This window comes from Nelumbo lutea, chromosome 6, assembly GCF_056320005.1.
Source record: "Nelumbo lutea isolate HS-2025 chromosome 6, American lotus-T2T, whole genome shotgun sequence".
NCBI lineage: Eukaryota > Viridiplantae > Streptophyta > Magnoliopsida > Proteales > Nelumbonaceae > Nelumbo > Nelumbo lutea.
Window position 1 is genome coordinate 26,531,514 of NC_142689.1, and position 26,808 is coordinate 26,558,321.

General features: G+C 38.0%; 3 protein-coding genes and 1 long non-coding RNA gene across 7 annotated transcripts; 2 read left to right on the top strand and 2 right to left on the bottom strand.

Moving 5' to 3' along the window:
* Positions 1–215: 215 nt before the first annotated feature.
* LOC148848094 (nuclease) lies at positions 216–6,099 on the bottom strand. Of its 2 annotated transcripts, none has more exons than XM_088949889.1 (3): positions 5,261–6,099; positions 4,129–4,273; positions 216–1,525 (listed from the first exon to the last, which is right to left on the bottom strand). In XM_088949889.1, the coding sequence occupies exons 2-3, from the start codon at positions 4,271–4,273 to the stop codon at positions 492–494; spliced, it is 1,179 nt and encodes a 392-aa protein (XP_088806015.1). In that variant the 5' UTR covers positions 5,261–6,099; the 3' UTR covers positions 216–491. The 2 variants fall into 2 exon arrangements, with proteins under 2 accessions (XP_088806015.1, XP_088806016.1); XM_088949890.1 differs by having other exon boundaries at positions 4,129–4,295; positions 5,261–6,003.
* A 179-nt stretch (positions 6,100–6,278) lies between these two features.
* Positions 6,279–10,805, top strand: LOC148848095 (uncharacterized). 2 transcript variants are annotated; one of them, XM_088949893.1, is made up of 7 exons: positions 6,279–6,941; positions 7,086–7,233; positions 7,365–7,417; positions 7,530–7,596; positions 7,692–8,082; positions 8,773–8,909; positions 10,566–10,805. In XM_088949893.1, the coding sequence occupies exons 1-5, from the start codon at positions 6,939–6,941 to the stop codon at positions 7,787–7,789; spliced, it is 369 nt and encodes a 122-aa protein (XP_088806019.1). In that variant the 5' UTR covers positions 6,279–6,938; the 3' UTR covers positions 7,790–8,082; positions 8,773–8,909; positions 10,566–10,805. The 2 variants fall into 2 exon arrangements, with proteins under 2 accessions (XP_088806019.1, XP_088806018.1); XM_088949892.1 differs by having other exon boundaries at positions 6,288–6,941; positions 7,044–7,233.
* A 6,397-nt stretch (positions 10,806–17,202) lies between these two features.
* Positions 17,203–21,139, top strand: LOC148848096 (uncharacterized). Its single transcript, XR_016100646.1, has 3 exons — positions 17,203–17,509; positions 17,609–17,683; positions 20,843–21,139. It is a non-coding gene; the product is annotated as an uncharacterized LOC148848096 (long non-coding RNA).
* A 29-nt stretch (positions 21,140–21,168) lies between these two features.
* On the bottom strand, positions 21,169–23,675 carry LOC148848097 (aspartyl protease family protein At5g10770-like). Of its 2 annotated transcripts, none has more exons than XM_088949233.1 (2): positions 23,245–23,675; positions 21,169–22,764 (listed from the first exon to the last, which is right to left on the bottom strand). In XM_088949233.1, the coding sequence occupies exons 1-2, from the start codon at positions 23,390–23,392 to the stop codon at positions 21,500–21,502; spliced, it is 1,413 nt and encodes a 470-aa protein (XP_088805359.1). In that variant the 5' UTR covers positions 23,393–23,675; the 3' UTR covers positions 21,169–21,499. The 2 variants fall into 2 exon arrangements, with proteins under 2 accessions (XP_088805359.1, XP_088805360.1); XM_088949234.1 differs by having other exon boundaries at positions 21,169–22,758; positions 23,245–23,591.
* Positions 23,676–26,808: the final 3,133 nt, after the last annotated feature.

A 26,808-nucleotide genomic window follows, 5' to 3' on the forward strand; every position in this document is an offset into this window, starting at 1 on the left:
CAACAGCCTTTTTCTGAGGCGTTTTATGAAAAAACGGTGCTGCATCAGCATGCTGTCTTCTCAGAAAACTTTTGTTCAGTACTATTGCTGTTGCTGTCACATAGGCATTTTTCAATGGTCTGAGAACGTTTTACAGAAAAAATGGCTGACCAAGCATCAGGTGTTTTCCCAAAAAACGTATTTCAGATGTGATGCCATTTTTTGAAGAAACAGCCTTGATGCCAAACAAATCAACTACATTTGCCATTTCAGAGATCGCACCGATCAATTGAAATCTAGTCCACAATGCTTCTTAGAAGCCAACTGCAAGGACTGATGACTCGTTTCTATGTTATCTAGATGCGCAAACAAGCTGATCACAGTTAAAACTGTTGCTCTCAATTTCCTCAAATGTGACAAGGAAAGAAGTTTTTGCCTTCCGATGTGCCCAATTCAAGACTCCATCCATAACTACGATGGACTAGCACATTGATCAACTTCACAGGAGTATCCTATTTGCAATGTTGTAAATGTTTAGTAAGGTTTTCTCTCATGGTCTCCCCCTGGGGGTCAACCTGTTGGCAGATTTCAGCTCCATAGCCTGGGTCGTGGTGATCAGATAAAAGAACATCTGGTAGTAGTGTATCTCGACTGTCTATAACAATATTGTGGAGTAGACAACAGACCAAGATGATACTGGGTAGTTTCTGCTTGTCAGGTCTCCACATAACCTTGTGAAGTATTCTCCAAGTACCCTTCAACTGTGAGAATGCCCTTTCTGCTAGCAACCTTGCAGCCTTGTGCTTTGCATTAAAATCAACCATGGAGCTTGACAGACCATTGCTTTCATATGGGGTGATGAGCCAAGGGAGAAGAGGATAGGCAGAACCTCCTACTATGAACTCTCTAATTTCAGCTCCATCAGATAACGTCCTTACATGTCCATTCAATCGGTACATACTCTCACAGAGCTTGAAGAACCCTGAGCACTTTAAGAGCCGTGAAAGGGGCATTCCACCAGGCCAACCAGTCATAATGTCAAGAAATCTCATCTCATCATCTACAATTCCCTGTATGAACATACTATAATTATTTGCTTGGTCGCACCAATCTTCTGAGGTTTCAACTGCTGGAAGTGTCATGACTATGTGGGTTGCATCAATAGCACCACAACAGTTTGGCAATCCAAATGCTGCTAAAAACTTGGACTTGATCTCCTCCATTCTGTTGGAATCTGGCCATTTGAGATGGTGCTTAGCTCGCTCCTCCATGGCCTCAATGAATCTCCAGGTCACTTGAGACACTGTGGACTGCCCAACCCCAAAGGCCCACCCTACTGAGACTTGAGAGTCTCCAGAGGCCAACCTCCTTAGGGCAATTGCAACTTGCTTTTCAACACTAAGAAGCCTTCCCTCAATGTTGATGAGACCTGATGGGGGCCTTGAGACAAGATCTTGTCGCACAAGGGAACAGATGTAACCAAATGTCTTCCTTGATACCCTGAAGAAATATTTGAATCCTTCTATTTCATCATTGGGTGCCGAACCTGCATTTATTGAGTGAAGGATCATAACAATTATGTACTTAGATATTTATCAAAAAAAAAAAACAATAATGTACTTTGACAACTCAATACTCACTTGTTTCTCAGGTTGGTTTAGTGTCAAGTGTTCCTTGGTAGAAACCAACAAATCAGTATGACTTACTAAACAAGAGTACAAAACATTCTTATTTAGAGAAGTGAAATAGCTAGGATGGAAAATTGAAGTTTCTTCCTGGAGGAATTCAAAGGATGACTGCATTTTCTTTTAACTCCAATTTCATCCTACTAGAGATATGGGATACTCCTGGTCCATGAACTAGAAAGTAAGAGAAAAACCAAAATAATTAGAATTCTGTTCTTCCAACTAGGATGTAGTGGTCCATTCACTGTACCTCTCATTTCATGTTCCTTTACACTAAACAAGCTCTCCTTCTCTGTAAGCTTCTACTGCTGTAGAACAAACCCCAAACCAAAGAAATAAATGAAAAAGATAGGTCCTACAACTAATTTCATTCTGCGCAATACACGCATGTATTATTGTGTAAATTTTTTGATAGGGTCAGGAAGTTTTACTGGATAAAGGATTAGCTAAACTTGATATCTGTTTTACAGGCTGTGAGACCAATCGTTTTGTTCCACATCACACATAAATGCAAGTGAGGGATTGGTATTGTGGGCCATATGCACCTTATGGTTGGTGTGGAGCAAAATGATTGATCCCACAGCCTGCAAAACAGCTATCAAGTTCAGCTAATATGCTCTCATTTTACTAAGTTCAGACAAAGATATACATTTTATGTGGATGAATCTCCTATACTCCACTTGGTGGGAAAATAAGAAGACAATTTTTTGCTTGCACTACAGTTTTGGTGCGGTTAAGCTACACAGAATGAGGGAGTGCTTAAATCACAGCTCCTTGGAGCCAATGGTGACTGATTCTCCTTTCTTAAAGTAAAAAGAATAATTCTATTACTACAATAAGTGTTGAGAAGGGAAAAAGCTCCTCATGCAAAGATAGAATTGCCTATTGAATATGCCCCATATACATCATTTACAATATAAGGGTCAAAAATAATGTTCTTCCGGTCATTAAATAATAACATTATTTGGGTTCAAAAATAATTGGAACTGGTGCTCTTTGTGCTCACTTCTTCTTAATCTCTTCAGTTTCTTTTCTAGTGGCTCCCACCTCCACATGCATGTTACAGCAACTGACTAAAACATTCATACAAAAAAAAATTTTAAATAGCAGGAATAGCTTGAAGATAGGGAAAATTGGTAATCATTGTAGGTGTAAAAGTTTATATATTCCCATCTAATGGATTGATGGAAATGATTGTACAACTTGCCATGCCACTTACCTCCTGACATTCTCTGTAACATCTTATTTATGCATTATCCTTAAGTTCAAGAGGAACTCTTCTGATGAGATCAAGTAAACTCTTTTTTTTTTTTCTATTCAAGATCAAGTAAACTCCTTAGACCTAATATAAACATATCTGTGTTGTTCATCAACCAATCTTTCTCTAAGGGGGTATTTGCCAATATACCAGATATTTCATCCATTATATTCTAGGGAAACATTTTTATACAGATTAATAGGACAAAACAGCCTTTAAACAAAATCAAATAAGTAGGACTAAAACAGAATATATATGCAATATAAATTTAATAATAATAGGAATGGAAATCAGGGTACAATTAGGATTAGAGACCAAGTGACTTCTTCCGTTACCCTGGTTTGATAATTCACAAGGGAAAGATTGAGGATGATCAGAGGATGTTGCTCATAGAATTATAACATGATGGGAAAAATGGAGTGCATCTGGAATCTTCTGTGATAGGAAAATACCACTTAAGCTAAAAGGAAAACTTTATAAAATGGTTAGAGGTCGGCAGTGTTCTATAAAGTTTTTTTCTTTTTTTTTTTTTGATAAATAGTGTTGTATAAAGCATTGGATAGTCAAAAAACAACATGTCTGAAAAATGAGTGTGGCAAAAATGAAAATATTGAGATAGATGAATGAGAAAACTAGAAAGGAAATAATTGGTAATGAACTTTATTGTAAAGAACCTAGGAGTAGCTCCAACCTCCAATAGGTGACAAAATGAGGGAAAGTAGAATAAGATGGTTTGGGCACGTGCAAACAAACAAGTTCATATATAGCACCAGTAAGAAGTGATCTATTATAAGTTGAATGGGGCTGGAAGAACTAGGGGAAGACCAAAAAGTCATGGTTTGAAGTAGTAAGAAATGATTTAAAAACCCATAATGAGGAATTAAGGAATAAGGGTTAAATATTCTCAAGTTTAAAGATTACATGACTCTGTTTATGAAGTCTGATCACATTAGCAGTTTGCAATCATGGATTTTGCAAAAATTCCATTTCTCAATAACAATGAAATTAAAATTTATCATTCAAGAGAACCCATACTGCATCCTGAAAAAATCCTGAATAAGAAGCAACGAGATTAAGGTAAAAACACAACTTTAATTTGAAAATAGAAAACCCGGTAACTGTTTTCCATGGCAAGGTCTACTTGCTTGATATTAACCAGAAAAAAAAAGAATGATAAAAATGGTGAAGGTTAAGTGAGAGATGAACCTGAAGTTGAATTCTTTTGCCAAAAACTATCCCACCAATCAAATTCGGTAGGCTTGGGTTCCAGAGGAACCAAACTTATGTTTATGCATTTCTTTGAATCCATTGATTTCTTTTTGTTCTTCTTTGACTTCCTTGGAGGAGCCATCTGTGGAACAAAAGAATTTAATCTGCTTGTCATCAATATTCTTTTGAAACACATCAACCAAGTCTTATAACGAATGATGATCAAAGGAGCAAAGTGAAAAATTAAAATAGTGGAAAACAACATTGTGGGGGGAGGAGAAAACTACTCTTACCCCAATTTTTGTGATAGATTAGTTTCCCTTTCTTACACTGCTAGGAGGGCAATGATGGAGCAAATTAGAATTATCAATTACCTGTAAGGGATGTCAATGGGTGGGTTAATTGCATAACCCACCCCAGCACTGCACCCTTATTGGAATGGATTTTTGTTTGTATGCCCCTAATCAGGTCAGTGTTGGGTTCAGGTTGTGAGATGCCAATTCATGAAAGCTTTGGGCCAGGTAATGATCTACACCATCCCCAGATCAACATTCCATGAAGATTTGAAATATTTTTATACGAATTGAAATATTAAGATGTCATCTGATAACAGCTGAAGTGGCTGAACTGAATGATTTATTGTTTTGCCTTTGAGCGGGAAAAATAGTTATACCATCAAATATTTTGGGGGTACAGTAATCAACCCAATATGCCAATATGCCATAATGAAACTAAAGACCACTTATTTCTTCTTCCTTAGCAATTTCTTCCCTTCCATGTCTGCATCACATTCAAACAAAGGTGATCATAACCTCCTTAGTGACTTTTTCATTAACGCAATAAGTCATTCAGTTCAGTCACGAGGCCACTTCAGCGGTTCTCAAACAGCTATTCATTCCAAAATAATAACACATAAAAAAGGAGCAATTCTATTTTAACTTACAAAGATTCATGTGGCCTGTTATGAATTTATTATTTATGCTGATAAGAAACAAACTGAGGGATTTTTGTTTCGACCCATACTTTTGAGATTAGAGGTTGTCATAGTTTGCAAATAATGGCAATATAGAGCCATAAGCATCAAAGCAACAAGCTAAAAGCCTAAAACTCAATGAAAATTTGCACTTACCAAGAACACAACTATCCCTTGCTAATTTTTGCGGATTTGTTGCCTAAGGATGGAGTTAAAAGCCTGAACTTGATAATCCCAATTTCAAAACAAATAATCAGCCAGAGATCTTTGCGCAGATGTTCAATCGATCTTACATTCTAAGTTTCTTAGTGGCGTTTTCTGAAATAAAAACATGGAAAGCCAACAGAGTGTGGGCATCAACGTCTGGATCCATGACATGGCATTGAACAGTCGGCTGACTTCATCAAGAACCACGGTAAGCTGATGACTAACTTCAATTGATCTTGAGCAGAAGAGAAACGAAAGAGTCTAAAAAAGATGGGATTGACTTGAGATTGAGGATGAAGGTGTTGATAGTGCCTTCTGGCTAAGGGAAGAACGAAAAGAGACAGAAGAGATGAGGATAGAGGTGTTCGGTACTGGCTGCCGGCTGGGCTGAGGATAGAGAAAAAGAGGAGAGATGGAAGAGATGAGAATGGAGTTGTTGGTAGTAATCAAAAGGGAGCATATCGCTTAACCAACAAGATGTGAAGTAGAATGGAAGATGAGAGATTGTGAAATCGGGCCATTGAAGTCTTGAAGAAGAGCAGTTGCCTCTTTCAAGTCTTACTACCCTGAGAGAAAGATAGAGAGGAAGACCTATACCGAGTTATTGTGAAATCAAACCATTACTGCTGATATGCAGAGACCGAGGTTAGAGAAGAAATGGCGAGAGAGCGCAGGCGGATCGACTGGAAACCAGAGAGGGTTTTCATTCATTTTTGGAATATATAGGCTCAGGTTTGAAGGAGTACAAATACAAATATACGGAGTGCAAAACTTGCATTCTGTATTAAACCTTACGCCCCATTCGTTTCGGTAAATAAGAGAGGGAAAAGTTTAGTTGAAGTGATTCTCATCTTATCTTATCCATATATATATATATATATTAATCTGGAATAGGTGGTTTCTCCGAAACGGAATCTACTCGTGCGAGTAGCGTGCAAATATTTCACGCGTGTATCGCATCAATTGCATGCTTCTCCCATTTCTTCGATATGCTTCTTCCCAAGTTCGAAGGGAGAGTTCCTCTTCCAGAGAGCTCCTTCGCCTTTCGATTTTCGCTGCCGTTCGAGATGCTTCTTCCTAAGTTCGAAGGGAGAGCTCCTTCGGGCCTGTCTCCTCTTCGCGTAGATCTGATCGATGGCTGTTCCGAAGGAGAGCCTGTCAATGAAAATGCAAAGTAACATCTCTCTCAATGATGGTGATCGGACATGCTAGCAGTTTCACCGGCAAGCTTCAACATTACCAGCGAGACCAAGTGTTGTAGTAGCATCACCGGCTCTGATCTCTCCATCATCTTTCCTTTTTTTTTTTTTTTGTCTTTTTGCTCTCCCCACATCACCTCTCTCGTACTTTCTCTCTCTCCCCCTCTCTCCCTATTTGGGGTTTTTAGGTTTTCCCTTCTCTTGCTTCCGGCAGTAGCAGTAACAGTGGCAGACCTTGCCTTCTCTCTCCCTCTCTCTCTCTCTCCCCCCTCTCTCTCAATGGCGGTGATCGGAAGAGCTTTCCGCCTGCAAATGTGGTATATTTTTTAACATGCAAGAACGGCGAGACACCGGCGAGACCAAGTGTTGTAGTAGCATCACCGGCTCCGATCTCTCAGTCATCTTCCAATGCTTCTGCTCGAAAGAAGATGGTTACTTTCTAATTTTTTACTCTTTATTTTGTTCATATCTTTTGCTTTTTTTTTTTAATCTCTCTGGAGATTGTTCACTAAATGTTTCAAATTTTGTGCCAGAAACCTATTGGAAATAAGGAAAGGGTTCTTCTTGATCTACAGCTTGATTTAGAGAAGGTTGATAGGGAAAGTCGCAGTATTGGTGGCACCGAACAGCAACAACCGCAACAAGTTCAACAGCAGCAGCCGCCTCCGCCGCCGCCAGCCCAACAAAAATCTGGAAGAAATGATTTGAAGGCGGAGAAACCCGGTAAACCTACTTGAAGTTCCAATTTTTGCAATGCAGGGTGTCTGTTTTATTGACCCCACGCTATCGCATTGAGTGGCTTCCTTTCTTCTCCTTATCTTTGCTTTTTCTCATAATTTTCTTCTCTGTTTCAGCTCAATTCACCTCTTCTCCGTTGCCGATGACTATAGCGGGCTTACTTCTCTGGGTGCGAATCCGATTACCTCGTTATATTTCCCTGGATGTTTTGGTTATTTATCATTGTAACCGTAACAATAAATATTTCATAGCTAAGAAATTACCCCAATTTTCATAAGCAGATACATGCCACCATTTCAAGCTGTTGTGTCCATGGATGGGAGTTCTGGATCTTCGACGCCTGGTCAGGTATGTGTCATTTTCTTTATGTAGTGTGTCCACTTGGGCGATGTACCAAAAGTTCTCTAATGATCTTGTGGTGATCTGGTGTTAAAAAAATTTAGGTACCACATTTGTTTCTCTCAACAGCGGCCAAAGAGGTGCGCAACTCATTACCACATTGCTCGGAGCATCTACTGTCATCAGTAGTTTACAAGGATGAATCCTTTCTGGCATGGTGTTGCTGGTTCTGCATCTTTTTATGGGGCCAAGCCATACAATCTCAATGTTGTGTCCCCGACAGAAACCACTATTCTTGGAAACCCATTGCAGCGAAGCTTACCAAGTAGGAATTTGAACTCGATTTCAGACAAGAGCCAAGTTGCTAGCACATTTTCTGGTCATACTACAAAGGATAAGAACTCTGCAGTGGCTGCACCCAACTTTGTGGATGCCCAGAGAAAGCAGCATGTGCTCCAACAAGCTCTGCAGTCTGCTTCTTCTGGAAATCTGCTGGTATGGCCCTCTCTTCTTCACTGAATAATTTACTGGTGATGGTTTAAGAAAATTACTCATTTTATTTGCTCTATATGTTAGCATGGTCCTACTTTCATAAATCGGGCTGTGCCACCTGCCGCCTGGCATGATGTACCGTGGGCCGTGCCGGCATGGCACGACTGAGTGGGTCGTGCTGCCCGCGGTCTGGCCTGATACGGTCCATATATTATTTATATTATAAATAATATATAATATATTATATAAATTATAATTACATAATTGTATAATAATATATAGTATAATATATTAATAAAATAAACAATTGTTTTCAATTTTATTATACTAATTTATTTAATTGTTGTATATATAAGCAATCGAATACATCAAAATTCATATAAAATTAAAATTTTAAGTTTTTTTTTCAATTTTTTAAATAAATTGCTTTGGCCAGGTCCACAGCCCGACCTGGCCCAAGGCTTGGCCCACGGACCAGCCTAGCCCGTGGTACGACACTCTCTTTCTTCTTTTACTGAATGTTATTCAGTTTTCTTTTGGAATCCTATGCACAAATGCAATTACTTGTATAGATTTTTAATTCTTTTGGTCATTATTCAGTTGAATGTAAAGTTTATTGCACATGAAGTATCTTGGTTAAGTTAATCACAGTTGCAACCAATTTACTTAAAATTTTCAATCTCTCTGGTGCAGCTTGTTTATTCTAAACTCAGTTGTCATCCCAACGCTACAATCGATTTCGCCTGATGAATGCCAAAACTTTGGTTCAAAAGATCTTTGCCCTCTTGTTGGGATTGTAAAACTAACGTAATGGTATCCAACTATTCTATGTAAGTATGCATTGTTTTTCAAAAAGCTACTTGAGTCATTTTATGATTTATCTCGTATTTCTTTTCACTATACATGGTATGTGCACATGGCAATGTGTGTTTGTAGGGCCTATTGGTTACAATCAGAACTTGTTTTAGAATTGCATTTCAACTAATCAGTCTACAGTTTAGTCAGATTTTTATAGCTCCCCAACTTTAACCAGCCAGTAGAAATTCTTGGCTGGTTCTGGATCATTAGATATCTGAATAGTCCATTTGTTGCCTCAATTTCTTATTATTTTAATATATGAATTTCTTGTGATTATACAATTCTATAATAGAAAGAATACCATGTAATTGGTCCTAATAGCTCAAAATTAGCATTGCAGCTAATCAATGAAAAAAAAAACAAAACAGATCAAAAGATTGCATCTACATTAAAAGAAAATGGATATCAAAGATTTACTAGCTTCATTACAGGGAGGCTAACCATCACAAGTCAAGGGTATATTGCTTCATAGTTGTTAGATAAGCTTAAGAAAGGGAAGAATTGTCACATACATTGTATTAATTTAGAAAAAGAATATAATAGAGTGCGCAGAGATTAATTTTATGGGTATTGGTTAAAAAGTTAACTCTTTAGCAGATACTTATCAATCTGCTAGGTATAAATTCCCATTAAAAGAAATGGTACATGTTGTTGCATTAGAGATAAACCACATATTAAGAGTGAGATGATAGTATTTTCAATGATAAGACTTAAGAGTAGGACCCAAGCAGAAATCCTCGAGTTAGTTAAGCTGGAAGCTGCACATTGGGTGAAAACTTTGGATGATTTCAAAGTCTTTTCACTAAATGATAATTTAAGAACATGGAAAGAGGTGGCACTATCGGCTATAGACAAGGCAAGGGAAGTGATGGAATGGCGGGGGGGTAGGGGGGGTGTCTTCAAAGATAAAGAAGGTAGGGTGGTGGTTCAATATTCAGGACCTTTGGAGCATAGCGATGAATTGACAGCTGAACTGGTTAGTCTACTGTAGGGGGTTAATACCCAGATTCCTTGGGTATTTAGGTATAAATTTAGGGAGATTGTAAGTCTAACAAGAGAATTAAATGTTTCCTTTAAGTGGGTAAGAAGAACAGCAAATGGAATGGTAGATTCTCTGGCCAAACAACGGGCTGTGAGACGGCATATGTTTTTGGAAAATCTATAATCCTTGCTGATTTGGAATGGAACTTACACCCCAGATCTTGTAATTCCTAATCTTTCATTAATAAAATTCCTTTTCTACTGATAAAAAAAAGGGATTGCATTTGCATCTACATCTCTCTATATATAGTATGGTGGGACTCATCATCATCATCTAAGCCCAACTATATGGGCTTGGCTACACGAGTCTTGTTTCACCATTCCATTCTGTTTAGTGCAATAAAGTATATTGGGGTCAGATAAGATTATTTGGTTTTTACCACTAACTAATTCTTTTCACTACATTTAAATTGTTGTGGTAATGAATTTTCCATGTAAGGTAGGTAATGATTTTTGTGCTATTTTTAAGGTGTTCTTTTTCTTTCTTTATTGTATTTGTTTAGTTATATTTTTGTATTTGCATTCTCTTCCAATCTATTCTGATATTTTAGCATTCTGATTCTGTATGATTGGCCTTTCCCTTGCAGATATTTTGGTTTTACCCACTATACGTTTTCAGCTATGTGTTGAGCAGCATCTGGTATTGATTGTTTCTTTTATCCACTGTTTCATGCCATGTAGCAAATTTTTTGCAATTAATGTTTCTGTAATATTATCATATCACTATTTTGGTATCAATCCTCACTTGTAAATATAATGCCTTTGTTCTTGATGTATTGTTTAATTGGAATATTGCTATGTTGTTGCAAGTTGTAACTCAGCTGATACATGAACCTCTTTCCAACTTGTAACCAAACTTTTAGCTACCACAGAACTGGTTATGCGCATTGGCTTATTTCTTAGCCAATTTTTTTAGGCAATTAAAATCTCATAAAAAAGAAAAATATATGCCCATCCAGTCCAAGGTAAGTTGCATGTAATTATCAAAAACGAAGATGATATAGGCATGGAAGCAAGGAGAGAAACCATGGAAGAAGCAGGGTGACTAAAAGGGATTTAAGTAAGAACGCCTTGTCTGTTTTAGCCTGTGGGAACGCCTTCAAGGGTATATTAACTAGTAATTAATCCTATGTATCTTTTTGGTATTACATTTTTTTCTTTTGTACATTTCTCTATTCTTTCTCTTTCTGTCTTGTTTCTATTTTTTTAAATGTATAATTAATTTTGGTTGCTTTTATTCAAATATCTTATTGGTAAATAAAAGTTAATAAAATGAAATTTATTTAAAATAATTTTAAGTACAAAAATAGTGATAAAAATGAGATTAGCTTCTAGTTAGTGCAAGAATCGTTAGAACAACCTTGCATCAGAATATCTCCACACTATTATGCTTTATTTCATGGAGAGATTTCCAAAGCAAAGTTATTAAAGCTGTTCAAACGGGGTTTACACCGACTAAATCCGATTTTGATAAAAATTGGATACTTTTATCATTTTATTGAAATTACTAAAATTTTCCCTCACCTTAAGCACATAGTTTTTGTTTTAATAGGAAATGGTGATTCGTGGCCGCACATCGTTCAATAAATGGTATCCCCACGAGCGACAAAGTAAGCACGCGTGCGAAATCTATTAAATGATATTATACGTTTAATGCCATTCGAACGTGCCGCTCAAGTTTTTTCCTCCCCCGCCCTCCCTTGAAATTTCTCTATTGCCTCCGTTTCCTTCTTATCGTCTTCTCATCTCCTCGCTGGAAACGCCATCAGAAAAGCTAGTAGACATTTGTCTCTCTTGGTCAACACTCCTCAGTAGCCTGTCCATCCAACATGGTTCATTCGATAAGCCTAATTGGAGTAAATAATAGTGATGGTGTGCAATCTAGAAGTTCTTGGAAGATTATTTAGTCACTAATCATGTAGCGAGTTGGACCAAGTTGTAAAACAAACGATTAGAGAACCTGGAATGGTTAACCTGGCAAGATTGCTCTGATACTTAAGTCAGTATTGTACTCTGGTTGCGAGCTGAAATATTGAATATAAATAGATTATTGAGCAAGTAATCGCACGTACTTCTTAAGAAATAAGACGAATAGGATACCCAAGTAGTAGAGAAATTCCTAGGAACATGAGAACTTTCTTCAAAAATAGTGAGATTCTCTTCAACAATACCCGTATCTGGCCAATAGATCCTTCTCTCAAAATATGTAAAAATTTAATCCGCATACTAAAAATAAGGTTGATTATTTTTGCACATAATAGAAATGGATCGGTAGCCGTGGGAGTGAAGAAATACTCTCATGGTTTCAAGAATTGCTCAAGTTTGGAATTGGACACATTCAAAATATAACAATTTCTCAACCCAATCAGACCAAGTTGCATCCTTAAACAGAACCCTACTGGACTACATGGGGTTGGCTACATCTACATGAATCTTGTTCTGCCATGATAAAAGAAAAAATAGACTAAAAAAAGAAAACAAAGAAACTGAGCTATGTATTATAGGTCTTGAGTGACCACAACAGAGCACATAGGGCTTGCAAATTATTCTGAAATAGTAACAATATACAGCATTCATGAGGGGTGGTCGAACTGTTAAACAGTTTTACCGTTTTTTATTTTTTGTCAGAATGGATTATCTAGGTTCAAACGACCAAACCGTTTAACCCAGAAATTAGACCCTAACCGGTTTGTTGTCTGGTTCGATTCTAAAAATCTAACTAAAAGCAAGAGTCATTATTTTTGTAGGTAAATTAAAAAGTTATTTAAGATAGTGCTATGCAACTCGGGTTGGTCCGAATTAGCATTTTACACTATTTCAGGTTTTGGGATTGACAAAAGGCCAACCCGAGTTCACCCAAGTTCTAAGTTGCACCCCTAAGTGTTATATGATTTGACAGGATCAGATGATTGGGCCATCAAAATTGGGAGCCAGCAGTTTTATCTGATTCTTAGAAATGTTGATTCATTGTTTTATAATCAATAAACCATATTATTTATTGTTTTATAGGTTAATCATCTAACAAATTTGATTTTAAAAGATAATTTGAAATTGTTTATTTTTTTCTTTTTTATATTTTTAGGGGGGTTTCTACAATACAAATGTTTTTATTTTCATTTGCTTTTGAAATTGTAATATCAGCAAGAAAAAAAAAGGTTCTCAAAATGTATTTTTTGTTTTTAAAAGATGAAAAACAACTTGTCTTTGTTCCAACAAATAATGCATGTATATTTTGAAATCATCAAAATAATGGTTTTTTTAAACAAAAACAAATTTGTGGTACAAACATATGATTTATGAACATGATATAAATAACTAGATGAAAATATGTAATTCAACCAGAAATTCAAGAACATGTTTATAGTTTTTTTCTTTTTAAATACAACTAAGAATATATTTATGGTTTTAAGAATCAGTTTTTTTCAAACCAAATGGATTTGATTTGTTTTTACAACTCATAATAAAAACAATTCATGTTGAAGAACACCCCCTTATTTCATCGAATTGAACTATTCTAACCATTAGACATGTGGCATCATGGTTTTCAAAACCGGTCTGGACCGGTCAGATGACCGGTTCTATTTTACCCCAGAATCGTTATTTCACAAAAAATTGTTGATTTGGTCAGCAAACCACTGACTCGGGCAGTCAAACCATTTGAACAGTCCAACAGTTTGGCCATTTTTTATTTTTTTGTCAAAACAGGTTGTCCATTCGGTTTGGGCGATCAGACTGTTCTACACGGGAACCAAACCCCTGACCAATTCGTTGTCCAATTCGGTCTTAAAAACCTTGTGTGGCATAATGTATCCTTTAAAGCAGTTATACTGGGTTGATCCATGATTAGTTCTCGCATTCTTGAATTGAAGCTTTTTGACCCCTTGAATTCTGATCTGGTTAGTTGCAGTTATTGTTGTTGTCGATGCCCTCCTATTGGTTTATTCTTCTTCGTGTTCTTCATCTTCAAGTGGTGGATGATTTATGGTGATGGTATGTGTGTATCCCCCTTTTAATATCGAGATTTAAAGTAACAGTTTTTGATGAAGCGCGATCCGGCCGGTCTTAACTGTCAACGACCTTGCTTCTAAACTGAATAGCAGGGAACCTGAAACGGAGGAGATGAGGAAGCTCCGGGGGGAACCTGGTGTAACAGCTCCGAAGCTTAAGTTAGAATCCTTCAAAAGTAAGATAAAACCAGATAGTGCAAAGTTTGCATACCTCGTTTGTTGGGGGCAGGGGGCTCTTATAATCACTTCGTGCACTCGCTCCGAGGCCCTTGTCAGGTCGAGTATGATTACCCTTGCGCTTGTCAATTCGATCGTCGTCCTTTCTGTTGGGACAGAACCGTTACTGCCTAACCGTCTCTCTAACTGGAGATGGCGGTGCCAGTGGCAGTGGCAGGTGGCCGTTTAGAGTGTGGCCGCCAAGCGTCAAATCCCAAGTCAGTCAGGTGCGGCGCCCTCGGGCACGGACTTCCTCAGTGTCAGGCATGGTACGACTTGTTTGGTTTTGGTGCCCAGAAGGTGATGCGGTGGCGAGCGAGGCGAAGTCTTGAGCTCGGAGGTATCTATAGGGCAGGTCAGTTTGGCGAGGTGTATCCTGAACTGTTACAAGGTTGGCCAGTTCGGCGAGGTATATCCCGAGCTGTTGCGAGGTTGGCCAGTTCGGCGAGGTATACCCCGAGCTGTTACAAGGTTGGCCAGTTCGGATTACTTTCTGGTTTTGGGCCAAGGGTGAGTTCGGGCCCCCAGTAGGGAATTTGGTCCGCTGGTGTCCCCTTGGTGTTCACGCCTTAGGCTTGCTTTTTTGCCGAACTGTTGTTTTTGCCACGTGTCACATAACTGTGAGGTCGAGCCAAATCTTCCTTCATCAGTTTTCAATGGATATGTTGTACTCAGTTGTGTTTGAGCGGGCGAACCAGCGGTCATAACCTCCCTCCATTGAATCGCTCTTTTCTCTCTCTGGCTAAAGCTCAATCAAAGACTATCATAAACCCTCGTTGAATCTCCATTCGCCTTTTGCTTTCTGGCAAAAGTCACACTCAGACCACTGTCCTTATCGTTTGTAGACTAAGAGGTTTTAGGGATGGTATTTTAGGAACAGATGTGATATTTTTGGGAATGGAGGTGGGAAGGGGATTTTCAGAATTTTTGATAAATATATTAATCACATGATATCTCACATGTAACGGAAATTTAACAGATGATAATCGTAAAAGTAAAGTTAATCAATTGTCACAAACAGTAGGGATAGCGTTAATCAAATTTCAAATGTTAAGGATACATATAGTCAATTAGCTAAACCATAATGATAATTTAAGAATTTATCTTTATTTTTATTAAGATTTGAACGCCTATCCAGTCTTTTTGAATTAATCGATGCATTCCTCTCCACCCTCCACTTTCTTTCTCTCGTCCGCCCTCTCTCTTCCGCTCTGAGCTCTCCCCTGTTCTACACTGACCATCGGCGAGGTTGCGCCATCGGAACACACACCCCATACCGGAAATCTCTTTCTCTCCCATTTTTCTTGTTTCCTCTTCTTCCCTCTTCCTCCGAATCGGCAACCCAGCATTCCAATCGAGCCACTGCTTGCTCAAAAGAAGCCGCTGCAACCACCGACGCTACTGCAACCATCAGGCATTGGACACAACACCACAGAAGGCCGGAAATATTGCCGCAGAAGGTCGTAATTAAGTTTTGATGTGTTCTTTGGTCTTCAAGGAGTGGAAAAGCCGGGCCCTAAAATCTATGAGAATGTGCCACAGAAGACCGGAAATATTGCATTAGGAAAAGCTTTGCATATTAATTGGAGATGGCTTGCGAGAGGATTACATGCAAACAAAGAGCATATGAATGCATGCATTGCTGCTTCCTATACCTGATATGTGTTTTTTCTTTATTTCTTTGGATTACTTTTCATAAAGGTTAAACCAGTTTTTTGTTGATAGTCATTGTTCCTGCCAACTTTACATTTTGCGCTGAAATTGCTTATTGGATGATGCTACCCACTTGGACAACTGTGTTTGTTTTGATAATTCAAACTACAATGTTTTTGGTACAGCTAGCATGTCCAATGGATTTGAGGCACATATTTTTCTCTGACAATACTAAAAGAAATAAGACCGACCACATTCCTCTTTTCGGAATGAAAATCGATTCTAGTCTATTCAAGTTCCGGTTTGAACCAAATAGACAGGAGGAATAGACTTATTCCAATAGTGGTTCTGGTTCCAATGTAAACTTTAACTTTTCCCCAGCTAAAACTGATGAGAGAAATCTGAAGGGTCTTGCTGACGGCTGTTATAATTAATCTTCTTCCTAGCTTTCACCACTTATCTTGGACTATTCTTGCCAACAATATCATTAGAATGAGCAGAAAAAAAAAAAAAACAAATGGGACTGTAGATAAGTATCCTTTGCAATCCATAGGATTGCAAGGAGGATTTCTACATTCCAATGCATTAGCACCGAACACAAGGAATTCTCTACTCTCAAACATTGAATCACAAGGATTAAGGAGCTTTAAATATAAAATAGCTTATTCTCCCTAAGTTTATTCTACTAGAAAGCATTTCATTTTACCCTGAATAACGCCAGGACTGCCACTTTGGAGAAGATATAAGATTTAAGCACATATATAACATACTAAAATAGCTTGTCTACCAACCGTTGCCGATTTGGAGCAAGCGGTGTCCCGGTTGGAGTGCTGGGTTGCCCATTCGGAAGAAGAGGGAAGAAGAGGAAATAAGAAAAATAAGAGAGAGAGAGATAGAGTGTGTGTTCCGGTGGTGCAAACTTTGACAGTGGTTGGTGTGGAATAGGGGAGAGGAATGCATCCATTCCATTAATTGTAAAAAGACTGGGCGTGTGTTCAAATCTTAGGCACCGTTTGGCATGTCTTTTTAGATGTTTTTTTGGCTATTTACTAACCAAATAGATCGAAAATGGATCTATTCCCTTTTGGCATGTGAAAGAACTAGCCGCCATAACATCAAAAAGAAGTGTAAAACCCATTTTGAACTGATTTCAGAAAGCTCTAATTGAAGCTTCCCAGATCAACGATCTTCCGAATGCCCAGATCTTAATCATAATCAATCTGTTATGATTAAGTGACGCGGTGGATTTGTATTGGTTCCGTTTATATTTAGTCAATAAACGCCACCACCTCAGCGCCAGTTCAGTTTTTGGGTTATTAAACGTTTATTGGATTCGAAAAGGTTGTTTGGTGCAACCGTTTATTGAAAAAATATTAAAAAACGTTTATCTATTGATTTTCGTGAAAAGAGCCGTTGGGGGAAGCAAAAATTTATTGCTTCCCCGAATGGCTGGCCATTTCACGAAACGCGCGATGAGGTGGATATGACGTGTAACTTGACTTGGCACACGGTTTTTGATCCGGTAGATCGCGGATCAACCATCCCAGAAGAAAAACCACAGTTGAAGACCACGACAGGTGCAGAGCTACGCAGAAGCTCGGTGGAGCATGGGGAGTTCTTCTTTTCACACGATTGACGCTAGCCATTGGACGCCGGTAAGAGTTCGCCGTTGATACCCCCTTATTCCCCTGTCTTTCTTCCGGCAAGTGGTTTTCCTCTGACAAATCGCGACATTTTATTCTTTGTTTTTGCAGGCTTGTAACCCGTCGGCAAGCTTCTTCATACACCGTTAATCCATTTCCATCGCTGCTTCTTTTGCCCATTGATTGGTATGTTCGCCGTTAATCTCTTTCATTTGATAAACTACCATTTGTATGCTACAAACTTCAGATCTGATAGCACATTTCTTTTGCCGTTTGTTCTCTGTTCATCGCTGCTTCTGCCGTTTGTATGCTATCCTACATTTTCTTGGAAGCAGTTTTTACATGGGTTTGAAAATTCTTCTAAAGACAGCAAAAGGGTGTTTTTATTTCTCAAAGGTGAAGAATTTATAATTTCTGCATTTAAGGATTTAGAAGACAGAACTTAGTTATAGGGCACATATGTGGCAGAGTCAAAATGTGAGAAAACAAAAGCTAACTTAGGTACTTCTGCATGAGTATCCAAGGAAATACAGCAGCTTCTTGACTGGGAAATGATGGACCCTAGTCTCTCCCAGAGGGAAGGGTCCTAAAGAATGATAAGCAGGGGAATCTATGGTGCTGCTTGCTTCTAAGGCATTGTACGGTTGTTCTTTATTTATGTTGTAGCTCGGTGAATGTAGTATTAGGCAGTATAATGGTCTGCTAAACCTGGGTGCTTCCCGGATCGGCTTAACAGCTTAGTTTCTTTGCCTAGCTGATCTTTGTCTATGTTTGATCCTGAAAATCGGTCTTTAAATACAAGCACATGTAATATGGACGATTGGATTAATTATCGTATATGCCTAAGTGAAGTGTCACACTGAAAACATCCATATGGTTGTTTCTTGAAACACAGGAAAAGTGAGGAAATATTTATTGTGTTGAGTTGTAAAGGGGCGTTTCTTGAAACACCCAAACCAAACAAAGAAAAAACATTTAAAGTGGGCATTTATCAGATAAACATTTTTCTAATAAATGCCCATCTAATAAACATAAACAGAACCAAACACATATCGGTGATTTTTGGTACCGTTTACATTTATTCAGTAAATGTTTAATGGTGGTGCCACATAGGCACCACCTCAACATTTTCTCTCTCTTGCTCTTCTGCATATACTGGAAATGTAAAAAGTGAACTTTGGTTTATGTGCATGCCAACGGTTTGCACAAATGGCGTGAAGCTTCCACAAAAGACTAGGCATTTATTCATTGTTACAGTGAAGTGGCGTGAGCCTAATGGCACCCAGTTGTCATAAACGGTTGTAATTATTATATTTCTCGGTTTTACCAACATATAAAGTACATGCATTTATTCAATAAACACAAATGGTACCAAACACATACATCATGTGAACTCCTGTATTACCATATTTGATGGACGATCACAGTATTAAATCTTATTAGATGGTCAGATGAATTTCTAATCAGCTGGTTGATAACCTCCTGCTGGTCATAACAAAGACTTGGGATCGAATCACACCTGCACCTTGGGTGGGGGTGGTTATGGGGGAACGGGATCTGCTCCTCACACATGGGCGCCTCACAGGCACATCCACCGTGCATTAAGAATATCTCCCATGAAGAATAATTTATAAGTATGGGATATATTCCCAATGCATGGTAGAATGTGCGTATAAAGTCGGTGTGAGACACCATGTGTGAGGAACAGATCCAGTCTCGATTATGGGTTGGGGGATGGGCTACTCTGTTGTGTACCCCTTCAAAATATATATATATATATATATATATATATATATAAGTCATCAGTTGGGCCCGGCCCACAAAAGAGAGGTTTTGACTAGACAAGATTCTACCACACTCTACTCACAATACACTATTTTGTATGTCATAACTTATAAGTGAAGTGATAATGGGTGAGATGTGCCGATGCAGTTTATTGTGGGTAGAGTGTGGAATGTGGATAGAGTCCCATCGGCAAATAATCTGGACTGTCAATTGCAACCTAGACACATCTACTTCAGCCACGATCACAACACTCCCTTGGGGATAAGACTTTGCCTATTTGGGCTGTTTGGGATCTTTCTCGAGGAGTGCGATTTAGATGAGGCCAACCCAAGCCCAGATCAACTTATTCTGGATTGGGCTTGCATTTTCGGTCCTCAGGATGGGTCTGGGTTTAAAAGTTTGAACTTTTTTTTATTTTTTAGGATGGGTCCAAGCATTATCCTTTAAGTAGCCCAAGTCTGACTTTGATCTTATCTCAATCCGAGTTTAGCCCAACTATATACATGTATACTTAATTACTTATTTAATTATTAACATTAATTAATATTTTAATTTTTTATTATTTTATATTTTATTCTGAAAAATAATTAATTATTAAATTATTTATTTATTAATTGTTTTAGTTAAATTATTTTATTAATATGTTATTAAATAATTAGTAATTTATTTATGGGTTATGGATCCAATATTAAATCTTAAAAAATACTATAAGGAGGGTGTTTTTTTTTCTGTCAAATAAGTTTCCACTTGCATTTCCACTTGTTTCCCACAAAAATGGTGGGACTCTACATCTCAAGAATAGGGATCTATTATCCCACCTTTTTCCCATCCCTTCTCATGACATCCCACGAACCAAATGGAGCCTCAATTGAATCTTGGGAAGACTTGTATTTTACAAGTCACTATGCTTGTGATGTCTGACTGACTGCTCAAATTGGCATTAACCCAAAAAACATTAATAAATTATTAAATTCAAATAGTAGAAAAATGGGTTAAATCAAAATTGAACTGGCCCATTTTGTTTGCAGGAATAAGTGTCTGGAATTGGAATGGGCCATTCCAGTTTCAATTATTTGATTGGCAGAATCCTATTTCCATTCTTAGTAGAATGTCATTCCTGCATTTGAGAGAATGGTCTCATTTCAACTGATTTCAATTCTGTCTGAACCAAACAGACTATGAGAATAGACCATTCTAATTCAACTCGGAGAGATTCTGATTCTGATTCCGGCCATAAACCAAATTGACCCTAGTCCCTAAAACAGAGCAGGAAATTCTATTGGCAAAATTCCTCATTATATTCCATCTCATTTGGGATATCAGAAATGCCATAGCTTACAACCAGACAGCTCTAAATCCATAGCTGGTTGGCCAAGAAAGCATATACAAGTATTTATCTACACCTGAAAATAGTTCTACTGCAACTTATTGTCATTCTCACATCATTGCTTCCGCAAAATATCATCTTTTTGTTGATGGTTCCTTTCAGTCTACATCAAGACTAGAAGGAATTGGTTATACAAATAATTCGAATGATAATCGCCCAATATGTGCTGGCAGGCGGAGAGTGGATGCAGTAAGCAGCAATCAAGCTGAGTGGTGTGCCTTCTTTTTTGGTCTGAAGCGGGCGGCATCATTGCAAATTATATTTTTATTTATTTTCACCCACTCAAGTAATATTGTAAATAGTTGCTATAACCAGATGAAGAGGATGAAGCATACTGATGTTGAACTCTCTTAATTTAGTGTCTGTTAATTGTATTAGTAGATATATGAATATGGCTGCTCATAAACTTGCCTATTTACTGATTGTAATTCTCCTATATTGTAATGCAAGTTTCTCTTTTCTGTCAAAAATCATCCTAATGAAACAAAGCACCACTACATACCTACTTAATTTCTTACTTTCCTTCCTTTCCAATTTTCAAATCCATTACAGTTTCAGTGTTTATGTGGCCGAACATGGCCTCTGTGGATTTGCCCACTTTCTTTTTCTTCTGGCAAGAGATTTGATATCTCCCTGTAATTCATGGATTACAAACTGGTTATTAGGCTTTTATTTTCTCCCCCAGATTCTTTACCCATCTCCCCAATCTTTTTCTTTTTTTCTTCTTCTTCTGTTTTCTTTCTTTGCATTTATTCTACTTCCTCTTCCATGCCACTTCTTTCATCTATTATTCTCACTTTATTAATTAATCAAATCTTCAGCTTCACTTATTAGCTGCATCCTCCAGCGCCAAATCCTAACTTTCCTCCTGTTACATCATAAACCACCTCGAACGTCTGTTGCTGCTTATTCCCAAGGATGGCCACATCGCTGGCATCGCTATTTCCAGCAAAGGCCAAGCAAACCTGAGACAAGCTTGCCACAACAAGAATCCCGGACGAGTCCACGGCGAGGCCAGTGCCGCCTCCAAAATGCAACGTGATCGTAGGTATCGTCACCGTGTTGTATCCGCTCAAGTCATAGCATGTGTCCAAGATTGAAAGCGATGAAGTAGATGGGTACTTGGACATTGCTTGCCGGAACGCTGACCGGAGTGCCGCATAGGCCGCCGGAGGCAGGCGAGTGATGACGGTGCCGGAATCTATGATGGTTCCAGAGGAAGTGAAAGCCGTTGGTGGGATTGCCAATCTCTGTCCCTTAACGCTTATGCCCACCAGTGGGACGAAATAGAAGGAGTTGCCCCGAGAATCTGTCAATAGAGATGTATACTTCACGCTGGAAGAGGAGGTGCCCGCTTGGTTCCCAAATGCCAAGAACCCAGTTCCGCTGCTTGTCGACGGGAGACAGTAAGAGAACTTTTTCCCGAACTTTGTAGCAGTCTGAGACACCAGAGAGATCTGGTTCCGTCCAAGGCCGAGCAACCCGGCAGCACTGCCGAAGAGCCCACGATTGTTTTGGCCACACCCGAATTCAAAGTTGGGGAACACATCAGAAGCGCTCAAGGTTAGTGTTTCTCGACCGTAGAATCCAACGGAGTAGGAGTTGTCTCCGTATAGGACACCATAGATGCAAGTAGAGCTGCATCTCGGGGAGTTGCCGGTGGCCAACCCGACTTGGGTGCACTCCGCCGAGCCACATGAGATGTTGGAGTAGGTGGATGACTGGGAAGGGTCGAAGGTTGGCTCGTTTTGCTGGTAGCAGTTGACGGCACATGGCTTGCATTGAATCCAAGTGAGGTCGCTGCCGGTGTCGAAGATGAGCGTGAGATCTCGCTTTGGTGTGCCGAGCCCGACATTGACGACGAAGTTTCCGGTTCCAAGGGAGCGGCCAGACTTGGCTGGGATTTTAGCCTTAGAATCTGCTAAGGGGGACTGTTTGGAGTTGGAGATTCTGGAGTGGATGGAGCGGACTCGGAGTTCATCTTGGAGGAGGATTTGGCCAAGATTAAGATTTGTTTTCTTCCCCTGGCCTAATGGTGAACAAGGCCCATTTATGTGAACCACTTGTAACTTCCTCAGCTGATTGGAACCTGAAACTGAAATCATGGAATTGTTAACCTGAAATAATGGCCGTTCCAGGGGGTTCACTGGCAATTAGCCACATCAGCTCTTCACCTGGCTCAATAATTTATTCATTTAGAAACCTGTTTGATGTGTGTATGCATGTTGGTTTATCCAGAGCCCAGAGAGTTGGGGCTTCAGGTCATCATCATCTGATTTGGTCCAGGTAGGTCCTATGACTTCTCAGAACTAATTAAGGCTGTGTTTGGATTGTGGGGCAGAAGTGGTAGAGCTTCTGGAGTGCTGGGTTCTCCCCATTTTACTTGGCACATCCTGTCTTGGCTTCTGCTCCAAATTAAGCCCAATCCAAACACGTACAGCCTAATTGAATGAGCTGCCGCAGAGCCAGAGCAGCACAAAATAAAAACACTTGAAGAGGATGGCCAAGGTCTGTGGATACATTTCCACATAAAGAGCAAGAGAGAAAAACTACAAATCTTATACAAGATACTCACCTTTGGGGGATTGAGTGCAAGTTTTTGCGGGAATGAGAGAATTGGTCACAATTACATGATGATGGCTATCTGCTATCTCTCCTCCATGGGCCAAGAGAAGACAACATGACAAGAGGAAACAGAGGAAGGAAGAAGTGGCAATGGCCATGGATGCTGCTGCACTAGTTGTTGTTGATGAAGTATGTATATAGAGAGAAAGGAATCTTCATATGTTCTATCTTTAGACAATGACGATGGAAGCAGCCCTACTTCATTTTTGCCCTCCAGATTATTTTACTCCCCATTTGGCAATATATGGGCCCCCCCAAACGAGGTATTCCACTACAGAGCAAATAAACTATAGACTTAGTTCCCTTCTTCGGTTCCAGGAGTGAACAGAATTAAGCAAACAGCACATGAGTAATGAGTTTGGTCCCCTACCACTCTGCAATTCCCCACCTCAAGAAACTCCCCATATGAGTCGGGTCAATTTCCACCGCTGGAGTGGGCCACCCACGAGCACGAGTGGATACATCATGCATAGAAAGTCTCGTGAGTGAGGGAAACTATTTGTCCAATCCAATTGCCTACCCAAGCTTTTGGCGGATTGGCTCAATATTGCATGTATTTGTTTGTGTAGCGTTGCACCTAGCAACGCCACACACTGGTGCAGCGACATTATTTCATTTAGAGTGGCTGCATTCTGCAATCTACGTCATCTTGGGGCTGGCTTACATCAACACGGTTCAGGACATGGATGATTGTTGTTAGTTCACGGGTCAGTCTCTATGTTCACTGATTTCTTAGGTTAATAATTAATTCCTTAGCGAAACTTTAATTATTATTTAATATAGGTAGTTGGTGACTTGGTGTAGGTCGTTTTATCAATAATGCGTTATCTAGAATATAGATAAGATAACCAAATGGACGATTCTTTTTATCAGAAATATCAAGCTAAAGTGGGGAAATCTTATTGTTTCTCCATCATCCAAATTCACTGTATTTAATTATCACCTGCAATAATCATCCAGTGAAATTGAATTTGGCTAAAATAATCTAATCTATTAGGCAGAAGAACCCATGTATTGATTATGAATTGAAATCCCACATCCGTAAGGGTTTGAGCTAAACTTCTCCAATTTTAGCTCGAACCCATTTGTTAGGGTGAAAATTTGGGTGATTGTACCTTTCGTGTTTCAAGTTTTTATTTTTATTTTTATTTTTTATAAGACTAATAGTGTTGCTTATGTCTATTGCATTATTTATTTTCAAATTTAACCTACTCAATACATAGAAATTCTTTAAAATATTAACAGATGTAAGAGATTGTTGTTTAGAGATAAAAGAGTTGGATACTCAAAATATCAGGGTCTATTTTTTACTAAATATTAGGTATAGGGATCAACTACCATATAAAAGATCACAAATAGTGATTGAGACCGTATTGAGTTGATTCATGTTTTGCCAACGGTCTCTAAGTTAATGCTTACACTAAAAGCCAACATTTATGTATGTTTTATATATCTTAAATTTTCTTATGGGTTTTCATTTTCTTTTTAATTTTTCTAATAGGCAAATTTCCACTTCGACATTGATACTTGTATTAGTCAAAAGCTGCTAGGTGGCCTACGTTGGAGGGTAAAATAGTAATTTGTTTTCTTTTAACTCTTATCTCTTACAAGAATCTTTTAATTTTAAGAGAAAAATGATTGTTCATTTCCTCTTATCTCTTATCTCTTAAAGTGCAAATAATGCAATCATACAACTTTTTTGTTTTTCAGTGATACCCCCAAAAAGACTAACAAAAACTTACATATATGGGGTCAAAATAGATATTTTATCATTTTCAGAATTTAAAACAATATTCTCTATATTTAGAGTTCAAAAAAAAAAAAAGAAAGAAAAAGTTCACCAATACCAATATATCTCTTAATGTATGTAATTATTGCACTTTCAAATGTCAGACTTTAGATTATACAAATAGACCCTTAATGTGACAACTATGATCGAAGGACCTACCTCAATCAGAATAGCCATTATTTCTATAACCAAGGGCTCCTCATCTATAAATAGGCATGCATCCCAAATCAAGGTTGCAATTAAATTGAACTCTAATCGAATAGTTTGGGCTCAAGTTCAAATCAAATTCGAGTTTCAAGACAAGTTCAATTAATTATTCGAATTCTAGTTTGAATAATAAAATGTTTAGCTTGAAAGCTTATGAACCTGGCTTGATTAACATATACATACATATATACATAAATAATAGAATATAAAAATAAATTATATAATAAGTATAATAAAAATTTATTTTTATATTCTATATAATATAAGAATATATTGTATATTATAATATATAAATATACATACTATATGTAAAAATATATTCATTTTTTATCTTTCAAGCTGAACTCGAGCTCATCAAATATTTACATGGTGTTTGGTTATGGTTGTTTATTTGAAAAATGGTGTCAATTCATTGCCACATAGAGGTTTATTCAAAAATACTATTTGATAAGACTATTAAATAAACATTTTCTTGATTTGTATGAGAGCCAACCATTGGTGGAAACACACCATTTTTAATGGTGCGTAATTGCCAAATAAATGCTTATCAACCACTTTCTCATTTTCAAGATAAATCCAATACAAAGTATTTATTAAATAAGTGGCCACAGTACCAAACCAATACAAAGCATTAACACCATTTTAGTCAAACCGAGCGAAGACATACATAAGTTGGGTTTGGCTTGGCTTAATTTCACCCCATTCCCGAATGTACTTTCTCTACACTTTCTAAATATTTTATATTCTTTATTTCTCTCTACACACCTACACTCACTTGTGATTCTGAGTTCATGAGTTCCTTTCTACCTCCATCACCTCAACTGACTTTTAGGGCTAAAGATTCTGCTCCCAAGGAAGAATTCCAAGGCCTCTAACCAGTTCTATGATTGTAAGCTCTATGACCTCTAGGTCATCTTCTAATATTCTCTGGCTGTTGCTGAGATCAAGCAGCAATAGATGATTTAGGCTCAATTTGGAAAGAGTATAAATACAGATTTGTACAGTGCGAATACATATAAAACAATATAAAATACATGATTTTACATTCTACATATTTGTATTTGTACTCCTAAACTGCTTAATTTAAAAAAAAATATATAAATACAAATATATACAATACAAATACATACAAAACAATACAAAGTATAAGATTTTACACTATATATTGGCATATGTACTCCTTCCAAACTGAGCCTTAACAGCAATTAAGTAGATCTATTGGAGAAAAGATTTCCTGAAATGTGAACACTCTAGTGTAGAGTGTTTACTTTAAAATAAAACACCAGCTGATGTGATATTTTGTTTTCTCTTCTAAACACTGGCGTGTTCACATTTTATTGGTTGTTGTTGTTAGAAGAATTAGCACGTACAAAAAGCATTTGGACCATAAAGTCTCTACTATCGAATTCTTTTTTTTTTAAAAGGAAATTGTCCGAAACTCATGATGACTTTTTATCATTTCTCTTAAATTTATCATTACCTCTTGGAAACGTTTAAAACCATGCAAGTAATTTGGCA

What these genes read in the sequence shown, in the direction of transcription:
- LOC148848094 (XM_088949889.1), bottom strand. Translation starts at nt 4,273, where the DNA reads ATGGCTCCTCCAAGGAAGTCAAAGAAGAACAAAAAGAAATCAATGGAT. An exon ending in GCAAAAGAATTCAACTTCAG is followed by an intron (nt 1,526 to 4,128) that starts GTTCATCTCTCA and finishes CAATAAATGCAG; the next exon opens with GTTCGGCACCCAATGATGAA.
- LOC148848095 (XM_088949892.1), top strand. An exon ending in TTTGAAGGCGGAGAAACCCG is followed by an intron (nt 7,234 to 7,364) that starts GTAAACCTACTT and finishes TCTCTGTTTCAG; the next exon opens with CTCAATTCACCTCTTCTCCG. An exon ending in TAGCGGGCTTACTTCTCTGG is followed by an intron (nt 7,418 to 7,529) that starts GTGCGAATCCGA and finishes TTTCATAAGCAG; the next exon opens with ATACATGCCACCATTTCAAG.
- LOC148848097 (XM_088949233.1), bottom strand. Translation starts at nt 23,392, where the DNA reads ATGGCCATTGCCACTTCTTCCTTCCTCTGTTTCCTCTTGTCATGTTGT. An exon ending in TTGCACTCAATCCCCCAAAG is followed by an intron (nt 22,765 to 23,244) that starts GTGAGTATCTTG and finishes CCATGATTTCAG; the next exon opens with TTTCAGGTTCCAATCAGCTG.